Source organism: Rhinoraja longicauda, chromosome 16, assembly GCF_053455715.1.
Source record: "Rhinoraja longicauda isolate Sanriku21f chromosome 16, sRhiLon1.1, whole genome shotgun sequence".
NCBI lineage: Eukaryota > Metazoa > Chordata > Chondrichthyes > Rajiformes > Arhynchobatidae > Rhinoraja > Rhinoraja longicauda.
In genome coordinates this window covers 39,514,957-39,529,692 of record NC_135968.1, presented here as the reverse complement: position 1 = coordinate 39,529,692, position 14,736 = coordinate 39,514,957, and the positions used below count along the sequence as shown (strand labels likewise).

Sequence of the window (14,736 nt, the reverse complement as noted above, 5' to 3'; positions counted from 1 at the left end):
AATAATAGAAACAACAAATTGTAGTTCTATCTGTATTATGAGTAAAGAAGATACCTTTTCTAGGAGTTCTTGGTTCCAACGATAAAGTGCTTGTTTCTCCTCAATCCATTTCATATCCTTAGTAATATAAAGACAATACTTATTCTGATTGCAGATAAATAGTATTTAATACATACAGAAGATAGATACAAAAAGCTGGAGTAACTCAGCGGGACAGGCAGCATCTCTGGAGAGAAGGAGTGGGTGACGTTTCGGGTCGAGACTCTTCTTCAGAATACATACAGCATCTGTTAATCATCCACGATAAATGTGGTTTCATGCATTTTGTGAACCTCAACATTCAAAACTAACTGTTACTTTCCATCCCATTTTCAGATAGGATTTTCTAATGTTTAGTTTAATTTATTTTAGAGATACGGCGCGGAAACAGGCCCTTCGGCCCACCATGTCTGCGCCGACTAGCGATCACCCCGTACACTAGCACTATCATACACATTAGGCACAATTTGCAATTTTTAGCGAGGCCAAATTAACCTACAATCGGTATGCCTTTGGAGTGTGGGAAGAAACTGGAGCACCCGGACAAAACCCTCGAGGTCACGGGGAGAACGTACAAACTCCGTACAAACTGCACCCAATAGTTATGATTGAAGAACAGAGGGGGGGGGGGGGGGGGGAGGGTCGGGAGGGAGGAGGGGGTCTCCCTGTCGGTCTGCTCCTGGGCCTGGCCAAGATGGCCGTCTGTGGGTCCAGGCAGCGGGTAGTCGACAGCCTCATAGAGGTCGGCTGCCTACCCATGTTCCGGGCTTACGTCCGTGCCCGCGTGTCCCTGGAGAGGGAACACGCGGTGTCCACGGGGACTCTGGAGGCCTTCCGTGAATGCTGGTCGCCACGGGGGGTCGAATGTATTGTTGACAGAGATGGCGGGATTTTAATGTGATAATTGTTTATTTTGTAAACTGCCGATACAGGCGGCTTTTGTTTGATCACATTTTGCACTAGTATGTTTGTATGTTTTTCTTTTATATTTAAAAATAATAATTTAAAAAAAAAATAGTTAGGATTGAACCCGGGTCTCTGGCGCTGTAAGGGAGTAACTCTACCACTATGCCACTGTGCTGCCCTAATGTGTTTCCACCCTTGAGGCTTCCTCTTCACCTGTACCAGATTACCTCAGGTGCATATGCTAATGGGTACAAATTTATCATAATTGCCCAACCCTTAACTCCAAGTACTGTCACATTCCTTGCTCTCACTTTGGTGATTTTGATTTGCTCACATTTTGTGCATTGAATATTTGATTGGTTAATTAGCAAATGCATTCATATTCCTGGTAAAGACAATTATTTTGTGCCAGTGATGCCTTGTAGATAGACTATATGTTCCGGGCAATTCTTATTGAAAGGTTTGGTCTGACAGCAAGTTCATGCCACCTTTGTCCCTGTGCTTGGTCTGCCTACACACATACTTACCTGGGTCTGAGGCAGAGAAACATTGAAACATAGAAACTAGGTGCAGGTGTAGGTCATTCGACCCTTTGAGCTAGCACCGCCATTCAGTATGATCATGGCTGGTCATCCAAAATCAGTACCCCATTCCCGCTTTCTCCCCATATCCCTTGATTCCGTTAGCCTGAAGAGCTGTATCTAACTCTCTCTTGAAAACATCCAGTGAATTGGCCTCCACTGCCTTCTGTAGCAGAAAATTCCACAGATTCACAACTCTCTGGGTGAAAATGTTTTTCCTCATCTCAGTCCTAAATGGCCTACCCCTTATTCTTAAACTGTGATCCCTGGTTCTGGACTCCCCCAACATCGGAAACATTTTTCCTGCATCTAGCCTGTCTAATCCCTTAAGAATTTTATATGTTTCAATAAAATTGAGAGCCTATCCTACTGGCCCTTCAAAGCCTACAGTACATTGGTGTGGCCCGGATGGCAACAGGGCCTCTGAGGATACTACAAGACAACCTGGCCCTGAAGTAATCTCAACAACCTTTGAAAGCTGCAAAGTCGATGTGAGCTTTTCCCATTGAAAATTGTCTTTGATTTTAATAACCTATAAATGGGCCTCTATCATTGAGAGATATTGAAAAAACTATTAAAATGGAAGTGAATTTGATAAGGCATTTTTGAAAAAGAAACACGTAAATAAATAAAACATTAAACTAAATCAAAATAATGTTTTTACAGGCGTAACATTGCTTACTTAATGGGTGTTCGACAATCCCCATTAAAATTAAAAACGATCAGATTCTGCAGATACACATTTACTGCTGTAAAGCTGGGCTTGCATATCTCTCAGTGAGTCCCAGATTACACATCATATTTGCAGAGGCCCGAGGCTTACTTTAAACTGAGGTGTAGCCTTTTGCATCAGAACCTTCAGGTGTACCAGAGCAAGGCCAGGGTCCAATCAATACAACATTTTCAACTGTATAGCAAAGAACTGCAGATGCTGGTTTAAACCGAAGATAGACACAAAAAGCTGGAGTAACTCAGCAGGTCAGACAGCATCTCTGGAGAGAAGGGATAGGTGACATTTTGGTTCTTCGGACTCCAGCTTTTCGTGTCTATCTTATATTTAACTATATAGCAGCTGTTGTAGCTGTCTCAGTGTACCTCTGCAAAACCACAGCACAACAGTGGAATCACGTAGGGATCACCAGAGAAAGAACAGTACAGGTTTGTAAGAGTGTAAGATCGTGGACTTAGCAATTTCACATATGTTTGAATTTTCCATTCTTTGCATTCACAAAAAAATATATTTACTAACATCAGTTTCTGGGAACCTTTGGTTGGTGATAGGCAAGTGGCTTTTTTAACTTGCCTGGAACAATGAGTCATGGGTTGATGTTGAACATTGGATGCTGGCAAGGCTGGCCTCATTGTTTCCAGGACTGGTGTGTGTTGGTAGAGGTGGGAAGGAAAATAAGTTTGGCATCCAGCATTTAGTTGGGTGGGCTGACAGCGCCAAATGGGGTATCCCGGTCTGCAATGTGCATCATTTTTCTTGCATTGCCTGCATTATTTTTTTCCTCCTTTACCGTCTCTGCTTTTTTCTTCTTATTTTATGCACAACCAATCTTCACTGCTCCAGAATGTTATGTGAAGCCCAACTCACCATCATCATTGTGGACACTCTGCGAGATGCTTATTGTAGGGCTACTCCAGGTCTTGTTCAGTGGGACTGCTGGTTGTCACATGGCATTGGTCACATGGTATCCAACCTCATTGATTGGGTTCCTCATGGGTGCCATCAGCCATGTTTTAAAAGAGCATCCTTTGACTACATGCAACCAGCTATTAATCCCAAGTGGAAGTGTAATAACGGACGGCCAAAAGACAAGGACAAATGACACTTGTTTTGGAATTTAGCTTTAGTTTTTAGACATACAGTGCGGAAACAGGCCCTTTGGCCCACCGAGTCCGCGCCGACCAGCGATCACTCCCTACACTAGTCTGAAGAAGGGTCTCGACCCGAAACATCACCCATTTCTTCTCTCCTGAGATGCTGCCTGACCTGCTGAGTTACTCCAGCATTTTGTGAAATAAATACCTTTGATTTGTACCTGCATCTGCAGTTATTTTCCTATGCTCCCTACACTAGCACTATTCCACACACTAGGGACAATTTACAATTTTTACGGACGCCTATTAACCTACAAACCTGTACCTTTTTGGAGTGTGGGAGGAAACTGGAACACCCAGGGAAAACCCATGCAGAACTCTGTACTAACAGCACCCGTAGTCAGGGTCAAACCCGGGTCTCTGGCGCTGTATGGCAGCAACTCTACTGCTGCGCCACCGTGCCGCCTTGTGTAGTGTTGCAGGAAAGCCTTCTTGTGGCTGCAGTCTTTTAAAGATTTCCATGAAACTATCTGCAAGGATCCAATGTGCACTGACATGTTTGCCTCTTAAGCTTTTCTCAATCCAAGTTGCTATAATCTCATTGTGGTTTCATAAATTGGTTTTAGAAAGCTTGTGATCCTCCTGTATATTGATCTTAAAGTCCCATACTCATGTCGATATTTTTCTTGACGACCAATTACCACACTGAAATTGCCATACAATTTCCCATTTTTGGCCTTGTGATATTCACTGGTTTTGTGCAGGATTTCAAGTGGAACACCACTTTTACCAAATGATCCCCCCACCCCCCTCACCATCCCTCATCCCCAATCCATTTCCAAACTGATGGAATTAAAATTAAATTTGCCTTCTTCATTCGTTATACATCAGGCATTTAATGCTCACCTGCCCTTGTTGTGCAAGAGCCTTCTCCAAGTCTTCAATTTTAGTCTGATATCGTTGGTTTTCTGCCTGAAGTTGCTCGCGGGTCTAAAAGGAAGAAAATGAAAGTGAAAGAAGGTGAAAAACATTGTTCATCGCAGTCATCGTTTATAGAATGGCCATAAACTCTTCTGGCTTGCAGGCTCGAAGGGCCAAATGGCCTCCTCCTGCACCTGTTTTATATGTTTTCTATGGTTCAGCTGGAAAGGGTGATTAATTCTCCCAACCACTTTACTTTTGTCCCAGTGTCAAGACCCAAGGTCATTCATTCTCCCTCATTTTACACACCAGTCATTGTTTCTTGCCTTTGTTGATTTAAACCATTGAGCCTGTTTACGAACTCATTCCCATTCACAGCTGCAATCCCAGATCCTTTATCCGTCCATATTCTGTTCCTCTCCCTTTGTCATCAACGCCACCGCATCCCAGCCATTTTCCATGTCAGTTTCCTCATCTTCCACCACAGTTCCTCATTCACCATGTAGAACTCCTCTACCACAGACTTCACACAATTCCTTCCTGCCACATTCCCCACAAAAGCCACACCTTCCAATCCATTCACACGATTATAACATCCTTCAATATGAACTTCATGTAAACAAGAAATTTCATTGCACCTCGGTGCATGTGACAAGATTAAGACTAATCGGTAGACAAATATCATTTCAAGATATTAGAGGTGAACATCTCCACCAGGTGACCAAAACTTAAAAGGGTGACACAGTGGTTCAGCGGTAAAGTTGCTGCCTTACTGCGCCTGAGACCCGGGTTCGATCCTGACTAAGGATGCTGTCTGTACGGAGTTTGTACGTGCTTCCCGTGACCTGCGTGGGTTTACTCCGGTTTCCTCCCGCACTCCAAAGACGTACAGGTTTGTAGGTTAATTGGCTTCAGTATAATTGTAAATTGTCGCTAGTGTGTGTAGGATAGTGTTAATGTGCGGTGATCGCTGGTCGGCACGGATGCGGTGGGCCGAAGGGCCTGTTTCCGCCCTGTATCTCTGAACTAAACTAAAACTAAACTAAACTAAATTTAATTATTCAGTCAAATAAGTACAAATTCTAAAGGTACTTAATATCATGTGGTCTTTTGGAACATAGACCAGCATAGCACAGGAACAGGCCCTTCGGCCCCCAATGTCATGCTGAAGATAATGCCATGGCCAACTCTTATCTGCCAGCACGTTATCCATAATCCCTCCATTCCCTTGCATGTCCATGTGTCTATCCAAAAACCTCATAAATGCCACTGCCTCTCACCGCCAATACTACTATTTTTTTCATCTATTATGGAACACCACAGAACTAAACCAGTTAAAGGGAAATATTTAAGGGAAAGTGACATGGAATTATCTCCAGTAGACCAGACGAATCTGATGATGGAGATAAGATCTTCCAGGATTTGTTTCATCGGTGGGAGGGGGTTTCCCCAGTAATTTCTCTATTTATTTCATATTTACAGTGTTTGCAGCGTTTTGTCTTTCCATCATTTCTCGCAGTACCTTCGCTTCTCTTTCAGCATCTAAAGTTCCACCAACTTGTTCCTGTAGCAAAGCATAGGCCCTCTGTAAAGCCTGGTACTCCATGGTCAGCTGGCGGAAGCGAAGTTCGGTCTCTTCTTTTGCCGACCCCTAAACACAACACGCAAGGAACACATTCCACAGTTAGAGTCATCTGTCACCTCAATCATCTCACATGCTTATTATACTTTAGACAATAAGTGTTCTACTGTTGTTTAAGTAAAGCAGACCAGATCGTAAACAGGAATGTCTTCAATTATCAGCCACGACAAAACCTTTAATCCCCAAACTGCTGAAAAACTAACCATGGTAATATGATCATTTTCTGGTGGAAGTTTTACGTTTCATGCAGAATACAATTTGCAGGCAGTCGGTAAGGTCTTTTCAAAAGAGCAGGAATCAAACCTACACATCAACCATTTTAATTATGGCATCAGATCAAGCTGTGTTGAAATGCTTCCACAATGGAAATGATGTGCCATCCTGCAGTACAACCATGTAGCTTAAAGGCACAAGTTTCCATAAGGCATTGTCAAAGGTCTCACAATAAATATACGGTCCAATTCTTCGCTGACAAAATGGAAGGTGAACACAAGCAAATCAAATCAAGAATTGTAAAATATCTATTTTAATGTTTTTTGACTGCACATTAATATTTTGATTTAAGAACATCTTAATAATAATAATAATAATATTCATTTATTGTCATTGCAACGAGTACAACGAAATTAAAAAATAGCCAATCCTGACGGTGCGTACAAACATATATGCAATAAATGCAAAAACAAATAAATACATAAATACAATTAAATACAATTATATTAAGTACAAGATTTTTTAACGGTGTTGCCTAGTGCAAAGGTAGTGTTCAGTTCTCGTATGGCCCTGGGGTAAAAACTGTTCTTAAGTCTGTTTGTTCGGGATTTGATCGACCTGAAACGTCGACCAGAGGGCAGATGAACAAACAGACGGTGGCCGGGGTGGGATGGATCTTTTATTATTTTGCCTGCTCTACTGAGGCAGCGTAGTCTGAACAGGTGCTCCAGCGAGGGCAGTGAGCAGCCGATGATCTTCTGGGCCGTCGTGATGACCCTCTGAAGGGCCTTCCTGTCCTTTTCTGAGCAGCTGGCATACCATGTGGTTATACAGTATGCCAGCACACTCTCGATGGAGCAGCGATAGAAGGACAACATGAGCTTCTCCTGCAGGTTGGTTTTCCTGAGGATCCTCAGGAAGTGGAGTCTCTGCTGTGCCTTCTTTACTGTGGTGATGGTGTTGGTAGACCAGGTAAGATCCTCTGCGATGTGCGTACCCAGGAACCTGAAAGCTGGTACCCTTTCCACACAGACCCCATTGATGTAGAGTGGGTCGTAATCTCCACTGGTTTTTCTAAAGTCAATTATAAGTTCCTTTGTTTTGGAGGAGTTCAGGACCTTAAATCCATGCAATTGTTTTCATCATATATCAGTGACATGCTCTACAGTAAATCTTGACCTTGTGATAATGTAAAATGTGTGGTAATGAGCAATCATGGCACTGCTCATTTACATTTGATCCTCGGTACACGTGACAATAAAATAAAATAAACATTTTATACCGTCATATTGAATCAAGATACATCTTAATGTCTATATGTAAATTTAAAGATCTTTATTATACAAACGTATTAATTTATACAGCAGAATTGGATATAGCAAGCACGTTGTTTGTAGGTTACAACGTTGTAAGCTAAGATGCAGTGGTGAGAACCAATGGAGTCAAAGAGAACAGGGAGATGGACAGTGAATTAGTGAATTAGTGGAAAGACTGGGCTTGTATTCACTGGAGTTTAGAAGGATGAGAGGGGATCTTATAGAGACGTATCTATACACTAAAACTCTCGTTTGTTTGTTTGTTTGTTTGTTTGTTTGTTCCTGAACTACAGCCAAAACGGTACACGATAGCGCGACAATTTTAGGCCCACCTTACTCACCGTCATCCCTTCAGTGCTAATGGAAGAAATTTCATTGAAATCGGTTTTATATTTTTTAAGTTATTTGCATTTTAAAGTTTAAATCTATCTCCTAGGGAGGGAGGGGGGAGGGGGGGAGGTAGGGGGAGGATAAGGGGGGTTGAGGGGGATGGAGTGGGGGGGAGGAGAAGGGGGAGGGGAAGGGGGGTGTGGCAGAGGGAGGGGGTGGAGGGAGAAGGGGAGGAGGGAGTGAGAGGGGGAGGAAGGTGGGAGGGGACGTGAGGGAGGAGAAGGGAGGGGGAGGGGAGGGGAGGGAAGGGGGGGTTGGAAGGGGGGGTTGGGGGGAGAGAGGAGGGGGGACTGGGGGAGGAGAGGGTGCTGCACCAATGCAGGAGAGGTTTGAGCCCAACGGGTCCACTTGGCCTAGTAAAATTATAAAAGGATTAGACAAGCTAGATGCAGGAAAAATGTTCCCAATTTTGGGGGAGTCCAGAACCAGGGGCCACAGTCTAAGAATAAAGGGGAGGGCATTTAAAACTGAGGTGAGAAGAAACTTTTTCACCTAGAGAGTTGTGAATTTGTGGAATTCTCTGCCACAGAAGGCAGTGGAGGCCAATTCACTGGATGAATTTAAAAGAGAGTTAGATAGAGCTCCAGGGGCTAGTGGAATCAAGGGATATGGGGAGAAGGCAGGCACGGGGTATTGATGATCACAATGATCACAATGATACTCAGCCATGATCACAATGAATGGCGGTGCTGGCTCGAAGGGCCGAATGGCCTCCTCCTGCACCTATTTTCTACGTTTCTACGAATGTATGAAAGTCAGCAGCTGGGACAGCTGGAAGAGAGCCACACATCAGCAATAATCCCGCACCCTAACACGCTGGGAGGGCTGGCAGGTAACTTGATGAAAAGAAGAGAGGGCATGGGAGTGAGGGCAGGAGCCAAAAAAACATTGGTTTCTGTCGGACCCAGAGGAATACAATTCGCCCGCACCAACACACTGACCACTCTCCAGGAAATGCACCCCCACAGAGACACCCTGTGGGAAATTGGAACTACTGCAATTAGAATCCATGGCAAAACCAGGCTACAACCTCGCAATAACTGCAAGTGAACCCTCTACTGAAATGTGTAAACCCTGGCCACACTCGTTGGGATTTTTGGCTTCTTTGTCCATTTTCAATGAGTACTAAATGCCTACTGTGCAATTTTAGTAGGCATCAGGTAGGTCCTTGGAACATAGGATTGGGTGGGTGGAAGAGGAGATGGTGAGTGGAAAATGATGGGGACTAAAGATGGGCGTGTGGAGGATGGAGGTTTGAGTAACCGGAAGGGTAGAACAAGATTGAGACAGACTGTTTCAATTGCCCAGGACTAGTACTTCCACAAAGTTTATTAATTTATATTTAGTAATACATTATTCAGGATGTACTGGAATTTTGCATTTGTTTCCCTCAAAACATTTCAAAAGTATGATAACAGTGATATAAGACAAGACATCAGTCTGAAGAAGGGTCTCGACCCGAAACGTCACCCATCCCTTCTCTCCTGAGATGCCGCCTGACCTGCTGAGTTACTCCAGCATTTTGTGAATAAATACCTTCGATTTGTACCAGCATCTGCAGTTATTTTCTTATAAGACAAGAGATAGATTAGTTGATCATGAGAATGGTTGCATTTCAAACCATTCAACTAAATAAGCAATTTTTCAAACAACTTATGTTAAAAAAAGTATTAAATAATGTGGGTGAAAATAAAGGTATTCATTTGAAGTACTTGATAAGTGCCAGTTGCAAACAATTAAAAGTTGTTTTCATTCAAGAAAAGAAATAAGAATCTAATTTTTGTTACCTCATCAAGATCATCTTCAGGTGTACAAGGAGTTCGATCTGTCTTGTCTGTTTGGTACGAAATAGATGAACCATCTGAATCAAGTGAAGTCTCTTCATCATACCCGAAAAATGTTTCCACAACAAGCTTCTGTAAATTAAAAAAAAAGAATGAATGCGTTCGGCATGGTAATGGTATTCCAATAATCTTTAATCAGAATCTTACTTCAACAAGTGTTTTACTCCTCGTGACTGTTAAGATTCCTGCTTTAGGTAGTATTCTTGGATGAAATCTTTATTACTATTTACTGTTTGATTTCACGTTTCAGGATATGGACTGGATAAGTCTATATTAGTCTTCTGGTGGAAGCAATCCAGTGAAATTTGGATGCTGGTGCTTTGGTGCCAAAATTACTATATCAGTTCATGTTGACTTATGTGGGAAAGCAAACTATGAACAAATCTATGTTGAATACTTAAATAATTATCTTTGTTTAGAGTAAGGATATATTAATAGTGATTCTCATAATCCTCCTTTACAAACATCACGACTGTAACAACTTCAAAATGATGACCTTTATTTCCATGGGGAGTCAGCATAAGCGAAGGCTCGGCGATTGTTTCGCTGAATACCTCCGCTCAGTCCACCTGTGGCTACGTGATCTCCCGATGTTAAGCACTTAAATTCCCTCCCCCATTCTCATACTGACCTTTTGGTCCTGGGCCTGCTCCACTGTCAGAGTGAGGCCCAATCCAAATTGGAGGAGCAGCACTTCATATTTTGCTTGGGCAGCTTACAACCCAGCGGTATAAATATTGATTTCTCTAATTTCAAGTAACCCTTGCTCTCGCTCTCTCTCCGTCCCTCCCCCATCCTAGTAGTCCGACTAGTTCTACTGTCCTCCTGATTAAATAGCACTGGTCGTATGCCTCGTTGTCATCTTCCCCTCAGCCAACAATGAACCATTCTACATTTTCTTATCACCATTTGCTTTGATCTGTTGTTTTCACAACCTACCCTTCCATATCTCTCTACTTCCTCTTCCCTGACTCTGTCTGAAGAAGGGTCTCGACCCGAAATGTCACCCATTCCGTCTCTACAGCGATGCTGCCTGTCCCATTGAGTTACTCCAGCATTTTATGTCTATCTTTTAAATATTCCTAACCATCTCTAACCATAGGATTTATAATAAAGTTAGGAATCATGTAAACCGTCTATTTATTTGCTCACGTATATGATCTCCCGGTTGCCAAATACTTTAATTCCCTTTCCCATTCCCACACTGACCTTTCTGTCCTAGGCCTCCTCCATTGTCAGAGTGAGGCCAAATGCAAATTGGAGGAACAGCATCTCATATTTCGCTTGGGCAGCTTACAACCCAGTGGTATGAGAATGATTTCTCTAACTTCAAGTAACTCCTGCATCCCCTCTCTCTCCATCCCTCCCACAGCCAAGTCGACCAGCATTAAAGTCGTCTTGTTGAATCTCATTGTCTTTACTCGTTTTCACCTAGCACACAGCTAACAATGGCCTGTTTCCTTTATCATCATTACTTTTTTGTGTATCTTTCATTCATTTGTTCTATATCTCTCCACTTCACAGTCTATATCTCTCATTTCTCTTTGCCCTGACTCTCAGTCGGAAGAGGGTTTCGACCTGAAATGTCATCTCTTCCTTTTCTCCACAGATGCTGTCAGTTACTCCAGCTTTTTGTGCTTATCTTTGGTTTAAGCATCTATAGTTCTTTCCTACACTTAAACATCTTCCTTTGTTTGAACGCAAACATTAGAAATATTTTGCAGATTAAAACAACATTAGAGATTCCATGGGCTTTTATCCCTGAACTATTTCCCCTATAAAGTTTCATTTTAGTTGTTTCAGCTGATTCTGTTGCATATGAGTGAGTAACAGGATCAAACATTAATGAAACATACATATGATTCAAAACCAGACAAATCACAGGCACTAGGAAGAACTGGGTGGAAAAAAAATTCAAGTATATTTGGCGGCACGGTGGCGCAGCGGTAGAGTTGCTGCCTTACAGCGAATGCAGCGCCGGAGACTCAGGTTCGATCCTGACTACGGGCGCCGTCTGTACGGAGTTTGTACATTCTCCCCGTGACCTGCGTGGGTTTTCTCCGAGATCTTCGGTTTCCTCCCACACTCCAAAGAAGTACAGGTATGTAGGTTAATTGGCTGGGAAAATATAAAAATTGTCCCTAGTGGGTGTAGGATAGTGTTAATGTGCAGGGATCGCTGGGCGGCGATCACATGAATGGCCATGGTCACATTGAATGGCTTGAAGGGCCGAATGGCCTACTCCTGCACCTATTTTCTATGTTTCTATTGTGTCTGAAAACCAGAATAGATCTCTTCCTCGATTTGGAATGAGCGATGGAACCTGTGGTGTCACCTTGCTCGCCTTTGTAACTTTCTTCTTTTGTTTTCTGGAATGCAGAAGCTTATCCCGATCCTGTTAGCAAAACAAAAAGGATGCGTCTTAACAAAGAGTGGTGAAATATGTATGCTACAGTGTGAAGTCAATTGGTTTTTACTCACAGTAATGAATGGACTATTGAAACCACAACATCCTAAGCATTTTTTTAGGTACATTGACTTTCATTGAGATTTAAAATATTTGTATATTAAATGTTATAAAGGCAGCAAAATTTAATTTGATATTTTTTAGTTATAATGTTACAAATCATATCTTATTAAACATCATTATTTAACTCTGAAACTTGTTCACTCAATCTAATTTTCCTTGTAATGTTTCTTCTGTTTAAAACCCATTTTTAAGCTTATTCTTGCTAATAAAAGTATCAGCTGGGACAGCAGAAACAGGCATGGGCTCACCAACACCCAGTTATTTTAACTGATGGTCCAAAACAAAATGAAAACAGAAAGCTGGAAAACTTGCATAACTGGACCCATTTAAATTTACATCTAGGTTTCAAATGGGACATTGAATTCAAATGGATTTAATTAGGACCATCCAGTGACACCAAGCTCATATCAAATAAATGCAGTAAATATTTTTTATACTGAAGAATCATTAGTTTTAGTCTCCTTAAATACTGTGCTTAGATTAAGTGCACTTATTTTGAGATTTATTATGAGAGGACTCGAATACAAAAACAGGCTCTATAATGTTGAGGCTCTATCAGGCGCTGGTCAGACCGCATTTGGGGTATTGTGAGCAATTTTGGGCCCCATATCTGAGGAAGGATGTGCTGGCATTGGAGAGGGTCCAGAGAAGGTTTGCGAGAATGATCCCAGGAATGAGTGGGTTAACATATGATGAGCATTTGATGGTACTTGCTAGAGTTTAGAAGAATGAGGGGGGACCTCATTGAAACTTACCGTATAGTGAAAGGTCTGGATAGAGTGTATGTGGAGAGGATGTTTCCACTAGTGGGAGAGTCTAGGACTAGAGGTCATAGCCTCAGAATTAAAGGACGTTCCTTTAGGAAGAGGATGAGGAGGAATTTCTTTAGTCAGAGGGTGGTGAATCTGTGGAATTCACTGCCACAGATGGCTGTGGAGGCCGTCTGGATATTTTTAAGGCAGAGATAGATAGATTCTTCATTAGTATGGGTGTCAGGGCCGAATGGCCTAATTCTGCTCCTATCACTTATGAACGTATGCCTGAGCAAAATATATATAATATGCAGGGAAGCTTGTGTTATTGGGAATATGGAAATGATGCTGAGTCTGGAATGAATAAGATGATACTGTGAGAAAATTGATCTAAAAAAAATGATAGCTGTGGTATAATATTAATTAGGTCATTTATGGGTAAACTAGAATCATGCCATTTTTTTTCACCTGTAGGTATTATTTTCTTTGGCCTCTTCATGAGTAAGAATATTAAAGGCCAAATTGCATGGACGTGGTTTTACCTAGTTATACCACAGGAGTACAAAGGACCTGAAATACTAAAAAAAAACACTTTTCTAGATGATGCATGCTTGGCTCAATACTGAAAATAATCTCGATAGGCACAGAACAGACTAAAAATCTAACTGGATTTAGAAGAAGAGAAATATTGCATGAGATTTAATTGATATTTCCCCTGTAGGGACTTCATTAATGGATGTGAATTGTTGAGTTGCATTATATTCGTGACTGGAACCTGGAGACTTAACCTAAGTACAAATAATCTTTTATATAACTTTTCTCATAGAATGATTTTTTCATAGAATGAAACATTTCTTCACATTACTTCAAATGGGTTTAATGCAGACAAACAAGCCCATTGTGCTGCAGAGACACTTTCATGCAGTATGGACTCATTGACACAGAATTTATGATCAATGTTCAGTCTTGGTCCTCCATGCTAACTCTTGCATTCATCTTGCATGGTGTAACCACCATAAACCCGATTTGATCACTATTGGTGCGATGCTGTACAGCAACAGGGCCTTCAGTTACTTTACTATGTGATACCTGGAGTAACACCTCTTCACAAAACAACTGAAACAATCTGGCAGCAATGGTTCTTAATCCTGTCAAAAGGTTTGAATAGTGGAGATTTAATAGCAATCAGAAACTCATCAAAATTTTATAATAAATAATAAAAATGTTTAAAAAAATAAGAAAACGAAAACACTAAAAAAAAACGTAACTGTTTTAAAGAAGTTAACTTAGAGAAACAAGGAACTGTAGATGGTGGTTTACAAATAAATTTGCAAATTGCTGGAGGGTCAGCTGCCTAACCCGCTGAGTTACACCAGGATTTTGTGACAAAATTAACTTAATCTCGTCTCTACGAGCTGCCCTCTCCATTGAAATGAAATGCTCTCTGGCATTGCACCTCCTGGAATCAGAAGAGCTGTAGCCAGTCAAAAAGAACTCCTCAGACAACCAGAGGATGAAAGACACCCCCTACATGCCCACCCTTTGCTACCTCAGCGTTTGAAATCACGCAGAAGTCTCCTCTCTTCTGTCCATCCCCTGGACCGCAGTGCATCGTCCAGAAGGCTCAAACACTTGGAAGAGAGACTAGAGAAATCTCCGGAAGACACTCACATGGCAATCGATCCCTCTGAGAAACTCCCACCAGGTTCCGACCAACCGTGGATAACCTGGCGCCGTCTCAACAGACTGCGGACAGGCGTGGGGAGGAGCAAATCAAA

General features: G+C 42.0%; 1 protein-coding gene across 15 annotated transcripts in view; it reads right to left on the bottom strand.

Moving 5' to 3' along the window:
* Positions 1-14,736, bottom strand: part of jakmip3 (Janus kinase and microtubule interacting protein 3) — a 316,671-nt gene that overhangs the window by 90,905 nt on the left and 211,030 nt on the right. For all 15 annotated transcript variants that reach the window (XM_078413662.1, XM_078413661.1, XM_078413664.1 and 12 more), the window contains 5 exons: positions 12,012-12,071; positions 9,620-9,748; positions 5,794-5,922; positions 4,257-4,340; positions 55-117 (listed from right to left, as the gene is read on the bottom strand). In XM_078413662.1, coding sequence (XP_078269788.1) covers positions 55-117; positions 4,257-4,340; positions 5,794-5,922; positions 9,620-9,748; positions 12,012-12,071 — 465 coding nt within the window. The remainder of the gene's footprint in view (positions 1-54; positions 118-4,256; positions 4,341-5,793; positions 5,923-9,619; positions 9,749-12,011; positions 12,072-14,736) is intronic.